Raw genomic sequence first — 24,303 nt, 5'->3', positions numbered from 1 at the left:
AAACTGTCCCTCGTCCCGCTGCAGATTGTCCCTGTCCCGTACCGTCCCTGTCACGAAATACAAAATTCGTCCCGTCCAGGGATTCCCTCAGGGACGGGAATCCCTCAGGGACGGGAATCCCTCAGGGACGAGAATCCCGTAATCCCTGTCCCTGGTCCCCTCTCTAGTTCATAGGTGTTGACAGTTGATAATGCTATTAGTGAAGTGCATGAAAAATTTCCTCTCCCCCCATTCCCTGAATCTAACAATAGGACTTAGAACTTCTTAGCAGGGCGCAGGTTGCTCAAAAGAACCCTGCTGAGTTAAAGGCTTTCACTTGTATACATTGTTATTTTTTTTTTGTTACGGCTAGGGCGATATTCTAAGTTTATTTTTTATTATTTTGCTAGTGCACTATTTTTCATCAGTTTAATTGCCGACCGCGATTCTATTTTCTACGATTTTAAATTTGTTTGTTAACTGGTATATTTTGCACTAATTAAAATTTTGAATTATTTAATTTTTAATTGCTACAAATTAAAATGCAATCTGTATAGCATCTATCTATAACAGAGATTTTGTCGAAAATTTGGCTGGACACCAATCGCAAGAGTGACACTAGAGGCTTTGATTGGCTGCATTTTGTTCCTATGTGCTGAATCTGATTACAATGGCATATACATGGCGGGTTTGGCGCAGTATCTTTATTTAGTTTTTCCTCGCGTCGTTTGCGGTTTGAAATTTAATATTGAATTTCAGACTTCAAAAATATTCGGCGCCACAAACCGAAAGTGCGAAAGAAGTTAATTACACACTTCCTTTCATATATATTGATGCTCCAAAATCCAGCCTGCTGTATTTCGTACAGAGGACAGTCGTTGGCAAATAAAGTGAATTCTACTCTTACTTAGCGAAATTCTCACTGACGTTAATTAGATTTTTCCCTCTGCCTTTACTCCGTCTTTTATTGTTCCATATTTAGAACAATTTTAAACTAATAATTTTGCACGTTTGCTAACTGTCACCATTCAGGCGCAAATTGTAAATAGCAAAATTTTGATGTTTTTTACTGTGGATGATGTATGACGTAGTTGCTTAACGCATGCTCAAAACAACCTCTGTTAACATCAGGGAACCGTGGCCAGACCGTGGCCCAGTTAAGGCTGTTATAAACGAGCATGTAGATATCCGTCACATCCAGACACACTTTTTAAATTTGGGGACTCGTGCTTTTACAATATGTATAAACCATGCGATTAATTTTTGCCAATTGCTGTTGAAATAAATTAATTGTTCAAAACTGTTTCAGTGGTGGAAGCCATTATTTGTTAGTAGCTGGCAGAGTACTCGAAAGGGCCAACAGATGGCAGTGCTCTCTTTTTCCTTCAAGGATTTTAGGGACTTTGGGTATCACGATACAATAAAAATAATATATTTGGTAAAACTCATTATTGGTGAGAATTAACGTGAAATAAAACACGAAATCCTGCTAAATTCGAATAAAGCTTTTTAGGAAACATCGATTACAACTATCGATTTTACAACTTCAATATTTGCAGGGTCGATGGCAGCGCCGGGGTTATATAAGCTGCGACGCACCACTCAGGCACTGAACTCTGGTAATGGTTCTCATACGAAGAGGCAGCTGGTACGTGCACACCCCTGTCCGGAAAGTTCAAGCTGGCTTTATCATTTCAAAAGACATTTTTCAACCCTCGCCGAAAAAGCAACTTGTGCGTGCAGAATGAGCGTAAGTGGGCCTATTTCCCCGCAGTCAGAGTCCAAATGCTCTGTCGTTATGTCCGCCTCCGGCCATTTTGAAACGCAGCCGTCGACACCAGCGTCACCTAGTTCGCCACAAGTGAAGGCTGACGATGGGAGTGGCATCAAAATATTGGCCGAAGTGGCGGAAGGCGCAGCGATGGCTTGTTCCAAAAGTCCTAGACGACACCAGGTTACTTCACCACGAAGCAGAGCAGAGAGCAGAAAAAAGCGCTTAAGTGGAGTTTGCAAGCGGAGGCGTCGTGCTAGGAAGAGGAAAAGCGGTTCTGGGTCGAGCAAGAAGTCTGGCAGCAGTCAGGAGATGCAATCTGCATCCCGTCGCATGCAACTGACTGTGGCACCAAACAACACGACGCAATTTCTCATTGAAGATCACAATGACAGCATTGATATCGACATGCCTGCGAATCCAAAGGGGAGGGAGGGACGCAGAGAGAGAGACTCGAGTATCAGCGTCGACACTGATGACGAATATTACTCGTCACCGCCAGACGAGCAAGAGTACTACTTGAATGACTTTAACGACGCTTACGACGACGGGAAATCTGGCGATCTTCAATCACAGCCGAGGAACAAGTTAATGGAGAACGTGGTAATGTTGGAGAAGATCGTCGAAAGATTAACTAGTGAACTCGCGATCCTGAAAAATCAACCGTTGGAATATCTCCTGGAGCCCAATTACCGAGCCGGGCTAGAAGCTGCCCAAACGCGCAAATGTCAAGCTGAAATAAGCAGGCTGCAGGCGGAGATCAACAAGCTGAGGGTGGAGAACGAGTGTCTGAAGAAGCACTGCTACTCACCTGCCCCCGTGTATTCGTCGTCGGAGGACTCTGAGAGCGACTCCAACAGCTCGACGGGTAGCAGCTCCAGCGATGAAGAATTGGAAGATGACCAGGAGAAGGATGTTCTGCCTGCTATCACTCTTGCCGCTGCCCAAGAAGCATCTGACGAGTCTGATGCTGAATAATGGTAATTTTATTTTTGCTTTTTGATGCCATTTTTATGTGTGTATGTCCATGTTTCCCTCTGATTATTAGCCTATGGAAGTGATTAAGTCGTTTAGTGCAATTCTTTGCTATGCAGAGGCGCTTGTGGTGAAATTGACTCTGTTTGGAGGCGATTTTCCAAACAAATAAGTTCACATTTCACTCTCGTTTGCTGCGACTTTGAATACTAGCGAATTACACGAAGGGCGAACTTAAGAGACCAAAAGCTTCACTTTCGTAGGTGATGAAAACGGAAACGAAAAGGACTCCTTATTGCGAGAACACTGATTTCGGTCGTTCTTTACAGTTTGTGTGCTAGTGCACGCCCCCGAAAATCAATAATAAGGAGCCCTTGAGGCGTATTAGTAACAATTATGATTTCAGACTCGGTGATTATCTTATCACCTGAAGTTGAATTTATGTATTTATTTTCTCACTTTCTTTTCGCCACTAATCACGAAACCAACCTCCATCCGGATCATCTAACCGTTTTCCTCGTTTGTTTGTTTTATAGGTAAAATACGGATCAAATTTATGGGGATCTTCGGCTGCGATAAAAAGTTCTATTTTGTGTCCAGTGTACGTCGATGAACAGAAAAACTGAATTCTGGCAACTCTATCCTATGTTATTTCTGAACTGTCACTCAAACTTTGGTCTTCTCTTTTCGAATTGAATTAATGTGTTAATGGTCGCGTACGCACTCTAGGAATTTAAACTCAATTTCACCAATTCAACCTGAAGCGGAATCGGCAGTCAAAACTCAGCATTATTCATAGAGTACTTGTTTTTTTTTCACTTTCACTTGACAACCAGAAATATTTTCTCTAGGTCTACATATCTGGCCCTTTAACATCAGTTGTTAATTTGCTTTCTTCAAAGATTGAAATACGATAATAATTGCTCCCATCATGTATTGGATTCATTCGCGAAGTTAGTTGTAAAATCTTCTAACAAGGCCTCTCTTAAAGACTTATAATTTTTAAGTTTACAATTAATTTTTGCACTTAAGTAATTGCACGAGGAGAGAAATAAAATCATTCGATTTCATGGACCAATGGACGCTCTCACTTTTGTTTCAACTTTCTGAAAAGAGGTTCAGACTTAAAATTTTCTCTTGCTTTTAAGTACCTAGAGGGAAACTGTTGCGAAATTGTCATCTCTGCAACTAACGATGGTTGGCAAAGATAATGTATCCGTTGTTTTTAAGCAATAAAATGCTTTAAAACCTTGTAAAAGAATTAACTGTAGCGAATGTAATTAAATTGTGAACTTGTGGCTCCGTGCACTCTTCTTAAAATGAGTGTTGGGCCTAATCGGTATATCCAGAATTTCATTTTGCATCCCCTTCAAAAAGTTAAAAACTTTATATTTTTTCTGGTCCAAAATTGTTGATATCTACTTTATTTCGATTTTAAAAAATCGCTAATTTTTATTCCAATTTTCTAGTTATAGTTTTTTGAACCATTTTGTGATAATACTGCTGAACATAATATAGAGATATATAAAATATGATTATAATAATAAAAATTTTCCTCGAACGTAATAATTATTACCTATTTCATATCCTTATACATTTAGTAAATAATTTATAAAACTAATATTACATTACAATTAAGTGAACTAATTTATATCCGGGGAAGGTTAACTCGGTTAAAATAGAAACTAAAAGAAACCGGTGAAAATGTGATTAACTGGTTCATTAATAATAACCAACTCAAACTGTCGGAAACAACAAGTAAAACTTTGGCAGCGGAGATTGCCAGTAACTTCCAACAGAGGGTAAAATTTAAATTGTAGAGCGATTTTTGCATCACTAGAATATTTTTTGACTCTTTGTGATCAGTTCTTGCACTCTCCGCCACCAGAGCAATCCCACCTTTGTGCCCCCATCGCGCTCGCTATAATTCCTCCTCTTAACGTTGCTTGCAATTGACAGAGTTGGCGGTAGATGGCGACCTAAGTCTCTTAGCGGTAAATGGGCCAGCGCCAGTGGGTTCGTGCAGCAGGGGAGGGGAGCGGCTTTGTCTGTATCTCTGAGAAGGCATGCCATTGGTCCGCTGTTCGTCGGCAACCGCTGGCTCCGTGCGTGCAACCGTGTTTGTTCACATCTCGCATTCCGAAAGCACGGCGCGGCATGTAAGCCGGGCTTGGCGCGGGCCGACAGGTGGTGTCCCACGATCCGACCGGTCCTCAGGACAAGTTGGCACTCGCCGTGGACGCGTTGAAGCGACCCCCGAACCCTTCGTGAGCGGTAAGCCGCAAGTTTTGTGCATTTTGTTGGCGTTTTATTCGCGCCGCGCTCGTTGGGGTCATTGGAATGCCCTCGGGAGAAAGAACGGCAAACGGCCATCCTCGCTCGCATCGTCGTGCCAGTTAGTCGGTTGTTGTTGTCATGCCTGCGCCCGCTCTGTCAGCAAGCCTTAATTCTCTTATCGTCGAGTTTGTTTGAGTGTTTTCTTTGCGGAGACTGTGCAGGCCAGGCGACATACGGAGGGAACAATAACAATAAATTTTAATTGCTAAGATGGGTAGATCAGTCTGGGCAAACAGAGTACGTGCGCAGTGGGAATGGTTCAAGCGCTGTTGTCCTCCGCGCAGTGCGTCAGGTTGAAAAATCCCGCTGATAGCCGATTTGAAATTAAATCTGTAGAAACTACAAATTTAAAATTTGTATTATTTGCACGTTTGGCTTACAAAAATTGATAATCTTTCCCTTTTTTAATGGTACAGAAAGTGGTTTTTAATTCAATATACGACAAAGAAAGGAATACGCACAAAGCTTTAAACTTTTTCAAGAAAAACAGAATGTGTTTACTCTGTGTGGAAAATTAATTTTGGATGGTCAGCTATTAGTGAGGTTTGAAAAGGAAACATTAAATGACAACCTTCTCTCTTTAAAATTTAAACTAAATAAAGTAATTTTCCAGCCAGAGAGTCGTTAGTCATAGGAAAACAGCAACAACTGTTTAAAAAAAACCGGCTGTGAGGGGCGTGAGTGCAAGTGCATGAAACAGCACTCTTGCTCACTTCCCATGCAACACGTAAGAAGGGTTATCAGCTTCCTGAAGCGATAAAGACACCTGTCTTGCTTGTTGCGCCGGGGAAGACACTCATGAGCCACTATCACACCCTGCTTTTTGTTTCGGTTATCGCCAATCGGCAGGACGACACCCACGGAAGTGATTCATTTAGAGCAAGTGACAAAGTGACCCGCCTGAGAAACGAAATTAGAATGAAAGCACTGTCTAACTGTTTTGCGCGTCGTGCGGTATAAATTAAAAAATACATAATATAAATAAATGTGCCCGCATAGTTTGGATAGAAACATTTTTTATCGTTGTGGATGCTCGTGGTCTAGGTCTAACGGGTACGAATATATGTATCTGCGTCTATGCCGGGAAATTTGATATTAAATGGAGGAGATTAAAATCATTTCTCAAGGACTGCAGGCTGTGCGCCTCAGCCCACGATCTCCCATATTTATAGGGCTTCTGACTTGACCCCTTTAACTGGTATGGTCATTTTGAGGTTTTTTAACCATCAATTTTATTGGAGCGTATGCCTTTCATCCTGTCACATTTTATCTTCTATCAACAAAAGTTAAATATCTTGTGAATAATCTAAACTTGCACTCTTTAAAATAACTGCCGTGGTGATAATTACTTAAACAATAATTTAGCTATTCATTAGAACACGAAAAAATAAGTATTTATTAATAATCATGGTAGTCTACGCTTGCGCTCAATAAACACGTATATTTCCACAGATTTTCCGTTCTATTTATAAGAATCATTAACCATTTCTCCGTTGACAGTGTGAACTGGATAAAAAATAAACCAGTATTATGCTAGAGTCTTTAATGTGATATTTCGCACTCGCCCACGCAACCAAAAAAATTAATTAGGGATGAGCAAAAAGAACACGATTTTGAAACCGAAATCGTTCAAGTGAGTGAGCAAGATGAAAGGAAGCAACCGGGGCGTGACAGCAGCGGCACAATGCGCGAATTATGTGACGCAATTTGCCATTCATTGCATCAATTAGCTGCAATCCGCCTCACATGACTCCCGTCTGTGACGAGGAGACTGCCGCAAAGGAAGAAATAATAAACATAACATATTTTGGTGTCGCGAAAATCGGCTCGTTAGCGGCAGTGAGTCAGGTGCATTTGTGTTTTGCTTTTCGACTCGTGCGTTCAGCTCGCCGCCATGCGAGTTCGTGCTGCCGCATCAAGGATTATTATACCCAGCTTGGACACACTTTCTCGGTTTCTTGCAAAACGGCGTTAATTGCAGACAAAAGCGTTAACTGCACGCGGTGTGTAATTTTGTTCTGCGCGGGGAGGAAAAGTGCAAGTAATATAATGCGTTATTCAATTAGAGGACATCTGCGCCGGAGAAATTATTTTCTGCAAATCTTGCCAAGTTTGTGTTTTATATTCCTTGCTTTCGGTTGATAGAAGTGAATGGACATTTCATTAAGGAATCCACCTTTCACCGCAGTCCAATTTGTATGCCAATAAAACTATCATGAGACTAATCAAATCATTTTGGAGAAATTCCAAGAAAACCCTGCCGTTCGATCCTGTTTGAAATTGCAATATTTAAATTATAATCTCAAGTTGGAATAAGAAAAATTTCCAGTACTATTGAAATCAAAAAAACATTTGTTTCTCATTCTATCTTCCATTTAAAGATTAATTTCCCTTCCTAACGTATTAAAATAGTTATCCTACTAGTCTAATCTGTATTCTATTTATTCTTTAGCGGGTAAAGTTGGAATCATTAAGTTGCAATCTTTCAAACATTAGCAAAAATAATGGAATTCAAACAACAGTTAAATCAAAGCGCACAGAAGGTGATTGGAGGCTTGATAAACATCAATATTTTTCCATTTCGCCACATATTATGCCAAGAGCAAGACGCAAGTCAAATGTTATGACACGGAATGATTTGCTCGTTGGACCTTAGTCACAGATAAACAATTCTCACGGCTTTCTTTGAACACGGTGCTTTTGCACGACACACAAAGTGACAAATTAGCGCAACACCCCGTGAGAGCAGCGCCGCTATCTGCGTCCGAGATGACGTGTGCGGTCATTTTTCCGTCAGTCGCGCGGTTTCCAAGTCACCCAACACCTCGCAATGTGACAACAAGCAAGCAAGCAGGCAGGCAGAGAAATAAAACAAAACGAAAGGAGCTGGCGCAATTGCTCGTTTCGCCGCTGATTTCTATGTGGGAATAATAATTGCCTGGATAATGCCGTGCTCGCCGGCGTCACCTTGAATTTAATGCCCGAAGAGCGAAACTCGGCATCGCCAGCAACGATCGAGCGTAAACCTCAGTCAGCCGCCGCCACCGCCGCCGGTGCAATTATTTTCCATTCTCAAACTCCCATGCATGCATGCATTCCCGCATCCGCGCGCGCGAGATGATGCTACACGGCTCCCATGGCCGCGCTCGCTCGCTTTTCACATCGCAGCTCAATGGACGGAAGGAATAAATAAAAATGGAATTTCACTTGCGTGCTATTGCCCCTTCTAGACAAGTGTGAAAACACACAATGCGTTCGTGATAATGAAAGTATATATACACGCGACACGGTTAGTGCCCTTTGGATGCTGCCGCGAAAACGGCGCAGAGAAAGAATGAATTGCGTTAGCGGCGTTCTTTCGAAACGGCTTTTTTAATGTCTGGGCTATATTTGGTAACGTGAATAATTTAAACTGAGTTGAAATTAATGTGTGCCATAATTGTTTCCCAACTCCGAAAAGCTCCATAATTTGCGAACCAAAACAGCTCACATTTATAACTCAAAATCAACCTGTTTTAAGAATTTTCTCAGCAGCAGTTTTAATTTTTGTGGCAATGCGTCAGTTTTAGTCCTGTCTCAAAAATTCCCCTGTCGCAAACGACTTCTTTCTCCGATTGTCTGGCGTGGCATCTTAATTCGCCTGCACTAATCAGTAATGTCGATCATAATCCATAACGTGCGGGAAGAATAGAAAAATTGTCAAACAACTTTCTAAGGATGAGAAACAATGTTCTGTTTAGGCACGCTCTTCGTTGAGAGACCACCGCGCGACAATAGTGGAACACGCGTAGCAGAACAATGAGATCCTTGAACAAATGGAATCAATCCGACGAGAGTGCATGCGCTCGTTGCACACAAATAAATAAATAATCAAGCCGGCAAGCAAACTACTTTTTAAGTGGCGTAGCAGGTCCGATTGTTTTATGGACCAGCCATGCAGCAGCTGGCAAAAACTTGATAGAAAGCTCCTCTTCTCGGTAACTAATTTACGTACGCAAGGCACACTTTTGTGCTGATCCGCCATGCCAAAGATCAAAGTCTCGGATAGATATCTCATTAGTGGCAAGAGGATGATGTGTTTTTTTCATCAGCGGCCGATAGACACACTTGTCTCGTAGTTCGGCGCACAGGATGCGAATTATGATGGGCACCTATTGTGCGTGCGGTTGCACACCAAGCGTAAACACCTTTCGCTGCATTCCGCTGACAACGCTGCTTGAATGACATAGTTTTGGAAACTTACGGAGTAAAAAAAAATGTTTCAACTTTCTCGCAAAATTTGAATTTTGGTGATCTCGCTGTTTCTTCATAATTATTGGATCGGCTTTAGCAATTTCTCCGAGAGGCCGGTCGTTCCATTCAAATCATCTCTAAATAATGAGCCCAATTCGCGTCTCCTTTTTTGGCTCCACCTTTTCAGCAGCCTCTCACGTCATATTACGAACACAGGCAGGCCGAATACCTTCAAAATGCCTTCTAGTTACACTTGCCCTTGATCCTTCTCTCTGTTTATCTCTCTCTCCTTCGCTCTCGCTTCGTCTCTCTCTCCTATAGGTTTTTTCACCACCGCTTTCCTGCTCTGCGGCGGTTTGGTATTATTATTTTTTTCTGTCCCGCCCTGGCTGCCGAGCAGCAAGAGCAAAGCAAACCGACTAGAGACTCCCAGGCAGAAAATTGAGCGAGTCATGCGAGGAACGAGTTCCCTCTCTGTTGTGTGTATGCGTCTGACTTTTTATTTGTTTCGTCTCGAGAGTGGACCAATCAAGTATGCAAATTTCGCCTGCAGCGTTCTTCATTTTCTCTCAATTATCATTTTGCTCCTGGAGATTTCTGTAAATGCTATTAACAAATTTCAAAGCTCAGCTGGCTCGCTCACATGTGCTAATTAGATTAATTTAATTGCAGAGGACTTTCATGTTCATGAAGTGGATTTTAATTTAAAACAACCGATTTTATCAAGCAAGCGATGGTATTTTTTTTTTCGGAAATTAAAGAAAATCGGCAGTTTTTTTTGTGTCGCGATTTTTCTCTTTCAAATGTAGTTGCAAGTCACTAGTTAACCCGAAAACAAGAAACAGGAACGACTTATCACCTAGTCATTAAATTCCCGTAAAAAGTGCCTACATGCGAGAGGGGCTTATATTCAGTAGAAAAAGAGGGCAGGCTACTCTAATCACCCGTGATGTGGGCCTGGCCTGCCCCAGCTGCAGAGAAAACCTGATTATAAGAGTTTGTTATTATTATAAAATTTGAGGTAGCCGCTCGGCACTCATCACAGCACGCACACGTCAATCCGCATCAATCTCTGGTAGTATATATATACTTCGGAAATTGGACTAATGGGACGTAGAAATCTCTGAAAAGATTTTGTGCGACGATTTATTATATCCATATTTCGTCAGCTTTGATTTTAATTGGGTGATAATTGGGGATAATGCGCTCGTCCCAATTTTTTAATCGTTTCAATATAAATTACTAAATGCGTCACATCACTAGAAAGTGGTTGGTTTGATTGGTCTATTTTTCTATTTACAAAACTGTTAGGTGACCATTTTTACTGATTTTTGCACGGCACATTATGCAAGTCGATGACATTAATATAAATTAGCGCCTTTTAAAATGTAGTTCAGACAGTATTTTGGCCAAGTTTCCCCATGTTTTCTTCACATCAGCATGTGTCACTTTGATGCAATCTAAACAACAATAATTATGCTCACCCGACAAAACGTCTTGAATGTATGCTATCTCCAATTAAGTCGAAAAAATGTTAATTGTTTCACATCCAGCACACGGCCGATTGTGGCGGCGGAGAGAAAAATTTGGGTCAGCGCGGCATCTTGGCCGTCTTGCTTTGGCATTCCTTCTCGAAGCAGGGAAAAACAGCCGAGAGGAGAAAGGAAGGGACTGTGTTGATGGTTGTTGATGATGGTCTGACCTTTCATTAATATTTTTTCCCGCTGCCAAGGGCCACGATTGAGCAGCACCGAGAGTGGTTCCTTTTTGTGCGCCTTTCGTATTTTCCCCTCGGCTACGGGAAAGGGAAAAGTTGCCTGCTCATTCCCACCTGATTGCCTTTTTACTCGTCGGGGATTCTGCTTTGTTCATTGTTCCGTGCTCAATCGCTGCCACCTCTCGCTAGATTTGTCGGCGAATCACACGCCTCAGATTTATTTATCACCTACGGCAAGTTACATTGTAACTATTGCTCGTGACATGTTTGCCTCCAACGCTTTTCTGGTTGATTGGAGGAGTTCTTCCAACCAATCTAGGGTTTCTATTAACATTTTAGAGTAAACCGTCGGTTCTTCACCAATTCCATGCTCAAGAATTGAAAATTTATAAAAAGAAAATAATATTTTTTGCTCCGTAGGAAATAACTCTTCAAGAAACGGGTAAAATTGTAACAACTAACCGACAGTGAGACACTTAATTGCTTTTATCATGTCTTTAGTCATAAATAAAAACAATTTGGTTGGGTGGAATGCTATCCCACATAAGAATTCCGTCTTGAGTAACACAAATCAATCGTTTGATCTTGTTTTTTGCTCAGCCATAAATTTTTCATCGTGAAACAATGCTGTGTGCACCCAACAGCGCGAGGCATTGGAATGCATTTGCTTTTTCCGATCGTGCGCAAAAACATGCCTTTCAGCAGGCGTAAGACAGACGATGTTATCTCGCCCGTTCTATCCAGCAGCGAGCGGCCTTTGAAGTTCGAATCATTTTTCTCTGTCAACGAGCCAAATCGGAAAATTGCGCCGTTTCCAGAGCAGAGCAAGTGATCGTGGGATTTTCGCCTGCTGTCTGTGTCCACTTATACTTTCGATGAGCTGCTGGCCCACGCTCAAAAGGTGCGGCTTGGATACCTGCGCCGAGATTATATGACATGAGTGCTCTTTGCATTCTTGGCTCATTTTTAATACATTGCGCGCGAAGAGCGTGCAAGCACGGCCTGTGGGCTCCGTGCGCCAACAGCTTTTGCCTTTTTCGAGCGGCTAGCCAGCTCACTTTTAATTCAACGAACTTGCCGAGGTTAACAGTCGCCCAGATTTTCCTTCAAGAGAAAAGCTGAAGTTTCGTACGTTCACCTCTGGCTTGTTTGGATTTAATTTTGTTTCAAAATAATAGCCAATCCTAAAGTGGAAAATTCTTTTAACCCAGCACGCAATATCAAACTTTGTCCAAATACAGATTTACAACGTCATTAAGCGGGTTTTAAGAAATTCAGCTTCATATTTCGGCAGTAACACAGGCACTTAACATCTCTTTCAAGGCGTTAGAATGAACTGATAGTTAAGATCCATTAAACTAGAAAAACCTAGCAGCAGACCAGAAAAAATCAATAAAACAGCAGGATTTCGATCTATTCGAGGCGGCAGCAGCTGCACCCACTCTGTCCGCGAATTTATCTCGTCGCGAGTTTTCGTTCAAGGCCCCGACTCCCACGGCTGCATTTTCGCGTCTGCTTTTGTGTCCGCGTCGGACGCAACGGCCGCAGCTCTGCTACTTCTCTTGTTTGCAAATTTCGTCAACTACTAAAACATGCACACAGCCGAGTTTGAATTCACAGGTCACGACGCATGCAGAGCGTCGGTCTAATTGCGAGAGCCTGCTTAAAACGGCAAAAGCAAGTCGCGCGCTGGGTTTCCACTTACCAGGTCGCTGCTGACTGGCGCAATCCGTCGCGTGGGAGTCGGTAAAATTGCTGTAATGCAGCCCAACGAGCAGAAATTATTCCAGCCGTCACCGGTGCAAAAATATTGCTGATTTGACTGGTGACAGATTTCTCTTGTCTTTGTCGTGCTGCCACGGGAGATAATAATTGATTTTTACAAAGAGAAAACGTTGACTGTAGTAATACTCGACGTACGGTGAGCATATTGAAATATAAAATAAAAAAATAAAACAACAGAGGCTAAACAAAACTATCCATTTTTAAATTTGTTAATTTTTTGAGTTTTATTGCAATGTTAAAAAAATTCTCCCAATCCATTTAAAGAGATGTTGTTTTCCCAATCAAAATCTAAAATATTGCGCTACCGGATCTGGTCTATATTGCAGATAAAATCCTTTTTGGAACAAATTTTGATACGATTTTTATTTATGTGGGGAAGTGATGCCGATCCAGAGTAAATATTTCATTGGATTAAAGGAACTCCTTTGTTGTTACAAATTGCTTGACCAATTTTTAGGGTTACGAAAGATTTTGGGAAGTAAACCTTGTACAAAGGACGGAAATCCGACATTATGGGCGGTGCTGGATTCGAGACTTTGTGTAAAGCAAGATTCATATTACCATAACTAGTAACTTCTTTGAAAAATTAAAACAACGAAAGCTGCTGTCGCTAGTGCTGAGAACGGTGAACGCCCTTTTAACTCATTCGTCGCACCGCGATTGTGCTCAGAAATAAATTAAGAGTCTCAAGCAGCTGCGCGGCGCTTTTGTTCCGTCTGATTTTATTTTTATTAAATGAAGCTATTACAAGACCGCGTGCGTTTGTTCTAGTCTCGAATGCACCTGGAAGAAATTATGGAAATTGCCGGTTTGTGGGTGGCGTTGTTTTCTTTATTTCTGCAACGCCTAATTTACATGAAATTCATTTTCTGGCCGCAAAACGATTGCTGCATTAATTGCGAAGCCTTCCACTTTCATGTAAAAAAATGTACCGCACGTCGCCATTAGATTTCCATCATGCAGCTGCCGTGTAAACTGTTTGTTTTCTCGGCAGCAATGATGATAATTGTGCTCACGGCGCAGATCATCAAGCGCCAACGGCTCATAATTTCCACCGAGACCTCAACGTATGAATTCCGTTGCGCCTAAAAGCACTCGCTTGTGAAATGTTTCAGCGTCTATAATGACTGATATGCGATACATAATTATTAGCGCAAACACATAAACTAGTATAACAAGGCTGAGTGAAAAATAAACTAAAGTCTGTGCGAGTGTGCGGTGTATTGGACTTTGTGTGTTGGTTTCCCATCAACCTATTTAAAAGCTTCTTTCCCTCAACCGTAATTATTTTTTTTTGTTAAAAAAGATGATTTTCGTGAGAAATTGTTTAGAACCGCTTGAAGAAATTAAATCAAGATAATATAAAAATTACTTCAATAAAATTCTTGAGAAATGTATAAATCCGTTCATCAAAAATTCCTAACCGCTACTGCTTGCTCTTTAGTTGAATTGAAATTCTATAAGTGTCTTCTTTCCAAGTAGTACAACGATTTTTAGTTGTTATACTTTCATTTCCGAGCAGAAGTCGTAGTAAACTCTTGGTGATCCTTGGCAGGATGTCAAGTGAGGTGTTGACGCGAATCCGTCCAAATTTGCAGTGTTTCACACCTTGCACCGTTCTCAAATTTAATGTGCATGTCTCGGAATTCGTCGAGCATTCGAGGCAGAGCAGCGAGGTCGCGGTGCTGTAATTTCATTCCATTCTTTCCTGGGAATCGCGTTTGTTTTAACAGCTCTCGGCGCGCGCCGTCGAGCGACAATTTTTCGCTGTACCGTTTCCAGCGTCGCGCAGCCTAAAAAGGCATTAAAGTTGTGGCTGATTGCGCTCTCTCTCGCTGCCCTGGCGAAAATAAAACATCTCTAGCTCATTCTTCTTCCACCTGAGCGCAGAAAACGAGTTTCTTTCTTTCTTTCTTTTGGAAGAGCACACCGCCGAATGTGCAAAAACGGGTCGACGAACTCTCCATTTCTTTTTTGCGCCTTTGGCCTGCTGCCGACTGCATAAATTTGTCTCGATTTCGTCGACATGCTAAAGCAGATTTCTCTCGAAAACTCCTGTTTTGGTCGCAATCAACTGCGTTTCACCCGCAAGAAATCAATTACGCGAGTGTCGCATGGTTTCCGGTGTGGGATGGCACAACTGCGTGTGTCGTAAACGGTCCCAAGTCGTGATTTGCGCCGACACGAAAGTGAGGGACCACCGACAGAGTTGATGGATGCGTTTTTCGGACCGACAAATTCATCACCATGCACACGCTTTCTTTCTCTTCAATTCATAACTGCTGGCGGGACGAATTCCGGGAAAGCTCGCACTCTTTGCTCGTAGATTGGGTTCAGAAAAATAATAAATCAAATCGAGGAGCGATGCACATGCGGCTTTGTTACTTGGCAGCCGTGCGTGAATAAATGCAGTCTTTGGGTTGTGTGTGTGTGTGTGTGCACAGCAGCAGGAGCAGGGCCGCCTGAAATCAATAAGCTGAAAACGCTCCGCAGCACGCTCTGGCAAGCGAGAGCCTAAACTCGGTGAGTGCATCGAAGAGAGCACGAAACAGTTGCACTCGGCTTTTGTTTCAGCATGCAAATTCAGTTAAGATGCCAACGGTGGTGAACGGAAATCTTTTATTTAAATAACGTTTTGAAATGGCACAAATATCTTGAAATGAACGGTCAAGTCTCATACAACCACTTCAATCTCGCAGATTTTAAAAATTGTTTAATTACTTTAAGTGATGGATTGGTACAAGGCAATAAGAAGTAGATCAAATTTTTAGTTTGAACAATCTGTTTTTCAATGTGAAATAATTAAGAGGATCTTGATACAGTTAAAATTCAAATTTTGCCAATTTTATCAAAAATATTACAGCATTTTGGCAGATTTCAATTCCTCTCGTTTTATCGGTGTATGATAGTTTTTGGGAAAACTCGCTATGAATAAAATCAGATTTCAAAAAGTCTGTCCATTTGAAAAAGTTGCTAACTTTGAAGCAACTTCTAACAAAAAAATTCGTCGCTAACAGATCTGAATTTCGACATTAACTGAGATTAGTTTCTGCGTATTAGTAACGAGGATTTTCCTGGATTTGCTGCATCAATCTTCTGTGAGTTTGGTTTCGCTAAAAAATCTGTGTTCTAACAGGAGAAGGGAGACACTGTTGGAAGGTTGTGATAGATAACAAATTTCGATAGTGTTAGTTACTAGCTTGGTTGAAATACGTTTACTAATAAAATTGAGTTGAAAACGCGGTAACAAAAATTAATACTGATGTAAAATATGCTGTTAAATTAAATAAATTGTGCACTGGACTATATGTTTAAATTACTGAAATTATTTCGGATAGAAATGAGTACCCTCAATTTGAAAGAAAGTACCTCCTGTATTGAAATATTTCAACAAGCGGATGATCAAACCGCCAGCAGTGCGACGCTCCACCTTTATTTTGAACCCGTGATGCGGTGACGCATTAGTGTAGGGCAAGCCCGCAAAAAGCATTTGAATGTATTTCATTGTGAAATAAAGATTTTGATAAACATAGTGTATGGGATTGCAACAAAGACATTCCAACAAAAGAGCTCGATCAATAAACGTGCAATGACCCATTAAAATTCTTTTGTGTATGAAGAGGAATAAATGAATTTGATATATTGTAATGAGTGGAATTTTTTCCAAAACTAAAATCAGATTAAAATGTATATCTAATAAAAATAAAAGCACACCTTTTTTAATAAATTTCTGTAATTTTTTCCGATGAGCTTATTTACTATTATAAGCTTGTAAAATCCTACTAAACGTGGGTGCAAATGAAAGTTTTGGGTCAGACCGCGGAGGTCATGAGGTAAAATCTTAGAAGTTTAATCCCTTAAACATTTCTGAAAGCTGCAACTTTGCACGAGGTGCGAAACGGCGAAAGCGGCTAGCACTCTTATACACGCTCTCTGGCCAAAGAGAATCGATCGATTGTATACAGCTAATTAGGCGTGAGCCATTCATTCGAGTTTGGAAAGACGTCCGCCCGCTTGACAAGTGCACGTGTGGGCGTGTGCGTAAATTATTCTCGGGGCGAAAAACCGCAGCACTCGGCGCAATTTGCGCACAATGGCATGATTTTCACACGCAGCTCACAATCAGAGAGACAAAAGGCAGTCGTTTTCGGCGCGATTCTGGCACAAAAGCGAATGCCCGCGGCAGCCTGTGCCTGCGATTCCGCCGAATTCCCGTTTCGCCCCACCAGCACGCAGATGCGAGGATAATTGCATTTCCGAAATGAATGATTTGCGCGTGGATTAGCGAAATTACAGTGGCGGCGGTGGCGTGAGAACAGGACTGATGTGCAGTTCAATTGACATCTCGGGATGAATGCAAAGTACAAAGTGCAGATACGGCGCTGCCGAGTCACTCGCGCAACTTTTACTGTTATTCCGGCTGGCTCTCCATTAAGTAAGATGAGATCAAAGCCAATAAGACACAAACAGAACGCCCATGTAAAATGGTCAATTCCATTTTGGTTTCTGCTCTTTAATTTCGTATCGTGGGCGAACCAGCTAGTTTACATAAGTATTTAGCACCTTTGACCTGCTGGCCTGATTATCTCGGAAAGCCTGGACAGAAAGTAGTTTCGAAAGAGTAGTATGTTCCTGCGGTTTATTTTTATCTGGACTTATTGGATGCTATTTCGGGCGATTTCAAATTTAAACATACGCGATTTGACTCGGCTGGGGTTGGAGAGTATTAATATTAAATTTGTTAGGAAAGAGGTCCTTTTAACTGTTTCGTCTATAAAAATGATTTGTGGGTTCCTTTATGATGAACTAATTAAATTATCCCATTTTTAAGTGAACACAAATTAGTAAGCGATTAACTGCGAGGAACCTGTCACTTCCCGTCACTCTGAACTCGCACTAATTAAAACAGGCGTTCAAGGCACCGTTTTGCTCAAGGAAAATGATGAAAACCAGATCTTAAATGGTATTTCTTTTTCTTTTAAATGTGTTAATGCCTTTCCCTTGGCGTTAGTTCTTTTTTATTTCCATTCATCCAGTTATCAATCAAAATTTTTAGTATTAGTCTGAGAAAAAAGTAACCTATTATGAACTTGATTTGTAGCTTTTTTTAAAGCTAAGCTTGATTTCAAAATCATTGCCCAAACCTCAATGACATTTTGTAGAGTTAAATCATGAAAGTAGTAAAAAGTAAAGAGGGTGTCTGACTACGAGCAATAAAAACGTCAAAAAACAGTCAATATCACGAAGTGCTCTCGAGCACTTTTATCTTCTCTCTCTGCCCGGCACCGTTAGCTGCTTTCCTCCGATGTATACGCACATATTACGTTTGTCAGACGGCGTGCTTATTTCCCTGCACTCAAACGGCTCTTCACGCGGCAATAAAACCCTCGTTCGACTCGTTTCCGATGGAAAAAAGCTCATCTCTGTCGATCTATTTCTGTTGCAGCAAGCGCCTCCGAGCCACTAGACAGCAGCAACGATGGCCGCGGTGGCGTGCGGTCGCTTCTCGCAGAACGCCTGGCGCCGCGAGATGTGTGCCAACTGCTTCAAGCCTAAGACGGAGCACGCGGCGCCCCCGCCACGACCCCCGGCGCCCCCGCCAACCGCCGTGCCCCAACACGTGAGCCCTCGAGTGGAAAGCCTCGTTCGGTGAAATAATTTCCCTTTTGCAGAGCATCCTCAAAGGCGTGGGCAAACGGCCTGAGAATAAGGCCCCAAAGCCCGCAGGTGTTTGCTTTCCGAAGGAGGAAGCTGAGATAATTGGTTACGACGGCGGCGACGTGTCCACCGATGACGAGGATAACTTTGAGTCTACCTCCGAGAGTGACCTGCCCGATTCGTCTTGTGAGTAGCTTTTTAACTAGTTAGGCCAAAATTTCCGTCCTTAAAGAGCTACTCTCGATTTTTCCGGATTTTTTTTTTATTAATTTTGCCAAAATGGCTGCAATATTAAAAATGCTGTGAAAATTTACATTTTGTATCAGAAAATTTGCAATAACATGTTCTGTTGACTGCGTTTTTTCAGTCCCGGAGTTGAGCGACGCTGAGGACAAAGCTCTGCAAAACCTAACCCGCAAAAACACCGACTTCAACTCTGACAACTTAAACTTACTGAAAGCATCCGCGGCACAGCCGTCAGCCACCAATGGCATCTCGAACGGCAACAAAATCACCGTGAACATAACAAACTCGGTCACAACCAATGGCAAACCAAAGTCTGAAAAGCTGGAACTGGGCAAGAGCGTCGTTCACAAAAGCACTGTACCTATTGTGCCGGTGACTCCATTCGGCTCAAAGCCCACCGCAATCTGCGCCCCCACACCAAAAGAAAGGTTCTCTTTTGGTGCAGCCTCGTTTCCAATCTCACGCCCACCGGAAAATTGCACGACAGTTGAAAAGTTGGAGAAAAAGGAGCGGTGGCCGCCGCTGGGCCACGAGGACACCTCTTCTCGTCTGACGGCGCCGGCCTTGGTCAAGACGATCAAAGAGATCAGCCCACTGAAAGAAAAGAAAGAAGTTGCGCCAGAACCGACCATTGTCAAGATTGAAGTGCCCTCAAAGCCCATAGAAGAAGTAGGCCTCTCTTTGACGCCGAGCGACAGCGACGCCTCCACCCTCTCAGAGGACGAGGCGAAGAAACCACCAGCCTTTCTGCGTCACAAAGACTCTGTCGATTTGATTTCCCCACCGCGGAGTCCGCTTCTTCCGTCCAAAAAGGACCAGAGACCGCCTCCCATTGGAAAGGTAGCTAATCAAGATGAGATTATCTGCAGGTCTGACATTTTAATATCGCAGGTCGCCTCTGATTTGTGCATCGCGTTGAAAAATAATGTACTGAATAAAAAGCCCGAGTTTGAGAGGAGGAGGAAGAATGGGACGAAGCTCTCCGCCGCCCCAATCCGAAGGTGGACTGTCAGCAGCGACAGGGTTGTGATCCAGCCCAGGCGGCCGATCATGGACGCCCCAGAAATTGTGCCGCTCACCCTACACCCTTTCAAACAGCTAGGTACTAATTTTTCACACGTTTAACTTGTTGGGATGGTGCATAGCATATGACCTAGATTTTTTAATGCCTTAGCATCACAAGCTGGAAAGGCTACATAATTAATTTTAGCGTGTGCCAGTAAACTGTTAAGCTCACGTAATTTCTAATTTTTTGAAGTTCGAGAACGTAAAATTTGAGATCAATTTCCATTACATTTATTAGTTAATTTCTTATTTGTTCAGAGCCTAGAGAATTGGCAGGAGAGCCAGACGGAGAAGACTCAAAGGTCGATGTGGCGGACTGCCAGCCACCCCCGGCCAGTGAAATCGTGATGAAGGCCGAGGAAGCGCCAATTGAACAGCTCGAGGAGCCTAAGACTGAGGAGGTTGTTTCCGATCCTCCAGAAGAAGCGCAGCCACAGGAGGTTGAGGTGGAATTGACACCTGCCACCAAGGAAACAGACCCTGGAAAGGCGCCGACTCCTCCGAGTTCTCCCCTGCCGGAGGAGGACCTGCCGCCGATGCTGCCCAACACCCCGCCGCCGGTGCTGCAGGAGAAAACTCCTTCACCAGTGCTTCCGGTGGAAATTCCTCCACCAGTGCTGCAGGAGAAAACTCCTTCACCAGTGCTTCCGGTGGAAACTTCTTCGCCGGTGCTGCAAAAGAAAACTCCTTTGCCGGAGCTTCCGGTGGAAACTCCTCCACCAGTGCTGCAGGAGAAAACTCCTTCTCCGGTGCTTCCGATGAGGACTCCTCCACCGGTGCCTCAGGTGAAAACTCCGCCACCGGTGCCGCAAGGGATAACTCCTTTGCCGGTGCTTCTGATGAGGACTCCACCGCCGGTGCCTCGGGTGAGAACTCCGTCGCCGGTGCGGCAGATGAGAACTCCGCCACCCAGGCCGGCCAATCTGCCCAGTCCAGGCAGTGCCGACGCACGCACTTCCTTTTTGCATTGCAACATGCTAGGACGGCCGCAGGTGCCTGCCAAACCCGCGTCGCTGGTGCTGGCCAATGTGTCTAGCAGCGGACGCCGCCACTCAACCACACCCATGGTAAGAATTCAGTTCTTAATAATATTGGTTAAAATTTGTTAAATTCTATTCGTGATAGTTAAAAGTGCGATTTTATCGTGATTTATTTAGCTATGCTTCTAAGCAAAATTCTAATAGTAAAGAGAATGGTTCTCCAAAGCACTATAGTCGTAGTCTAATGCAGTTAATATGTATTATTTGAATAAAAAATTAAATAAATTTCATAAATATAATCTTATAGTTAGCTGAGTAATTTGTTGTATTTAACTAAAATACAGATATATTTACTTTCTTACATAACTTGAACAGGTTGGTCTTTAATTCAAATTATTTTTATAATTTAAGTTTAACTCCAAAATAATTTGCCAAGTGTCTTAGAATATCTCTTTAATGAAAAGTTAACTGAATTTGTGCTGAATTAGCAACTGAAAAAGTAAATTTAAGGTGCTGATCATTCCCTGCTATCAATTCTGCCACATCGAATTTCCAAAATAATCCAAGAAGCTTACTTAAAATACCATTTTGTTTAACAGGCTATCCCGGTTCCAACCCCGGTGACGCCAGTCAGGTCGGAGGAAAGCCAAAAGACAGTTGTCGTTGCAACCCCGCAAACCCCTCCAACTCCAGAGCCACCTGCCATCCAGGGCGACCCTGAATCATACGAAACCCCGAAAAGCCTGCCTTACACGATCGACGGCAAGCCGCCCATTTTCTCGCCGAGACCCAAACTTGGCTCGATCAAGAAGCGGCAGGCGCCTAAGCCGCCGGGCAGCAAGAAAGAGGACAAGTCGGAGGAGAATGGCGACGAGCTGCAGCGGCGCGGCAGCATCACCAGCATCGACAGGTCGGTCCTGCAGGCGTCCAAAAAGAACGTGAACCGCTTCTCGCTGAAACGCATCTTCAGGAAAGGCAGCAAGGAGGAGCGGGCCACTTCGCCCGACAGCAACGCCAGCGTCACCTCCACGCCGTCGTCGCCTGAGAGCCCCTGCCGACCTGAAATCATCCACCCGTCCAACCTGGACGGACGGCAGGTCGAGGTTGTCAGCAGGATGGAGCAGAGCCCCACTTCCCCTACCACCCCGACAACGCCCACCACCCCAACGGATGTCAACGCAGCCACGCCCCTTGGTAACCTTCGTTTGACCTTCTCAGCTGCACAGTTACTGTTACTGGAGAATCTCATCATTATTTTTTCTTGATTAGACAATGGAAGTAGTCAATATTTTAACTAAGAATGAGAATTTTGCGACAATCTCCCATATTTTTGGGTTTTCAATTGCCATGGAACCGATGTATGAAATAAACATGCAATGTTTAAGCAAGGTTGGCAAAAACCCGCATTTTTTTCTGAAAAGCGCAATACGTCGTTGAAACCTTTAGCAAAAGAAAGTCTGAGCAATTATTTTGTCTCGTGTTTAAAAAATAATAAAATTAGAAACAAGAGTGGTCTTGCACTTAATTTTCAAATTATCCTAATGAAAGTTCACCAATTCATGCGTGATCTATTCAATTTTAGCTCGGCCGAGACCGCCACCGCCTCCGAGGACCATGTCACTTCCGCAAAACACAGCCAACCGACCAGCCCGTCCACCTCCCCCTCAGTCAATGCAGTTGCTGCAAATGAGGGAGAGGGCCAGCGACCCAAATGCAGTCAAACCGGAAGACTCGATTTACGCGAATCTTGGTAATGCGCTGGGACAATTGCCAAATTAAATATCGGTCTCTAACTCTTGTTGCTATGCAGATTCGGTCAAGTGTCGCGTAGCGATTTCTGCTGCGGCCAGTAAGGCGCAGAGGAGTGGAAACGCAAGGGAGCAGCCCGAAAAGTCCAGCCCCACCAGCCCAGATGAAGGGGAATACGAGACAGTTCAATTTGGCGTAAGTTTATCTCACCATCAAACCAATTTGAGTAATTTATTCTAAGGCCATGTATGACTCGACTAGCTTTTGATTTGCCGTCAATTCAGCGACTCATTCGCTTGTAAATTTTGACTTTTTCACTGATCATGTTTTAAATTCAGTGAAATAAATTATTTCTGTTTTTTTCTAGGATGGCAGAACGTTGAAGAGGCGTCGCTCAGTGATCCTGGGCTCCCTCGAGGAGAACTATGGCGCCGTGGTGGGTGCGAACCACCGAGCCCTGGCCCAGCTGCTGTCCGTTTGGCTCTCCAGACCGCTGCCTGCTGAGGTGACTTCCGTTTCCATTCCGTGCTACGCTGGCGAATGCCGCAACGTTGACGAGAAGACTCTGGTGGTCATGCAGATTCTCACCGAGCTCAAGAAAATGCAGCAGGAAGGCGCCACTGCTGCCAATCTGGACCAGTTCAGGGTCACGCGTCCAAAGGTAATTATTATCTTCTGTATTTGACTGAATGAGTGAAAAACAAAGGGATTCGGATTAATTTGCGCTACTTAAAAGTGTCTAAGAATTATTTAAGAACTTTAGAAAAGAGGAAAGGAGAATATATTTTTATATTCCTAATTATAATTTTTCTAATCAAACCTTATGATTTGGATGTTGAAAATCAGTTAAGTAATATCTGAATTAAAAAAAATCTGTAGTTTTAATAGTTCCAATTTAAGGTTGAATTTCAATGTTTAACTAGTCCAGAAAATGCATGAGTATGGTATTAGTAAATTTGTTAATCTCTGAAAATATGAAAATCAAAATGGCCTTTTTAATTAGTATTCTTTTAGACAAGCAGATTAAAAACACTAAAATCAGAGAGTTCAATAATTAAGAATTTTTTTAATTTATTAGAGAAAAAAATCAAATTCGGGTAGTATTTGTGGAAATATTCAATGATTGTAAAAATAAACAGAAATAATCATTCTTAGGACGCCACTCTTGCGGAAATCGGCCCACGCGTCGAGTGCGAGAAAGAGGTGGCACCGAACGGCTCCCTTCCCGCGGTGGCGAGCCGCGTGTGCCAGCTGCTGGCGCCGACAGACACGGCCCTGGCGCCGCTGCTCGACGCATCCGACTTTGACCGCTCGCTCAACTACCTGGAGCTGAAGGCGTGGGGCCCTGAGCTGGCCCCGGTCGACCGCGAAGTGTCTCTCCAACGGTGGCTCGACCTGGAGAGGGCCACCGCCCTGCAGAGCCTGGCGCAGAACAGAGGCGCCGGCCGAATGCCAATTGCTCAAGAGATGTTCATCAGTTTCCTGGTGGAGGCTTCTGCGGTCGGGCTCGCGCTGGCTGCCAAACTTGACTAATCTTCTGTGTAAATGATTGTACTGTACAAACAAACACGTCCGAGTTTTGCATTTTTGCTAACTACTGCTGTTCTTAAACTAACGACAATGGTGCCATGAGGTGGAATAAGAAGTATTTTCGTAAGAGCATTGTATGGATCTGTATTATATATTTTTTGAAATCTCTTGATGTACTTTTTACGAGAACTGTTGACATTACAATTAAAAGACGAGAAACTATTTGTTAAATTAAAAACCAAGCATTTCTTATATATATATATAATAAAACAACATAT

General features: G+C 43.0%; 2 protein-coding genes across 3 annotated transcripts; both read left to right on the top strand.

Annotated features, from left to right (window-relative positions):
* The first annotated feature begins 1,723 nt into the window (after positions 1-1,723).
* Positions 1,724-2,728, top strand: LOC135941324 (protein HEXIM2-like). The gene has a single exon (XM_065486710.1). It carries the CDS (start codon positions 1,724-1,726, stop codon positions 2,726-2,728), a length of 1,005 nt encoding a protein of 334 aa, XP_065342782.1.
* LOC135938894 (proteoglycan 4-like) lies at positions 2,592-24,285 on the top strand. Of its 2 annotated transcripts, none has more exons than XM_065482919.1 (11): positions 2,592-2,730; positions 18,244-18,417; positions 18,470-18,641; positions 18,823-19,541; positions 19,593-19,803; positions 20,025-20,833; positions 21,346-21,940; positions 22,329-22,496; positions 22,557-22,690; positions 22,863-23,156; positions 23,651-24,285. In XM_065482919.1, exons 2-11 carry the CDS (start codon positions 18,277-18,279, stop codon positions 24,026-24,028), a joined length of 3,621 nt encoding a protein of 1,206 aa, XP_065338991.1. In that variant the 5' UTR covers positions 2,592-2,730; positions 18,244-18,276; the 3' UTR covers positions 24,029-24,285. The 2 variants fall into 2 exon arrangements, with proteins under 2 accessions (XP_065338991.1, XP_065338990.1); XM_065482918.1 differs by lacking the exon at positions 2,592-2,730 and adding an exon at positions 4,793-4,999.
* Positions 24,286-24,303: the final 18 nt, after the last annotated feature.

The sequence above is a fragment of the Cloeon dipterum genome, chromosome 3 (genome assembly GCF_949628265.1).
Source record: "Cloeon dipterum chromosome 3, ieCloDipt1.1, whole genome shotgun sequence".
NCBI classification, from domain to species: domain Eukaryota; kingdom Metazoa; phylum Arthropoda; class Insecta; order Ephemeroptera; family Baetidae; genus Cloeon; species Cloeon dipterum.
The sequence above is the reverse complement of the archived record's forward strand: the minus strand, read 5'-3'. Positions and strand labels throughout refer to the sequence as shown.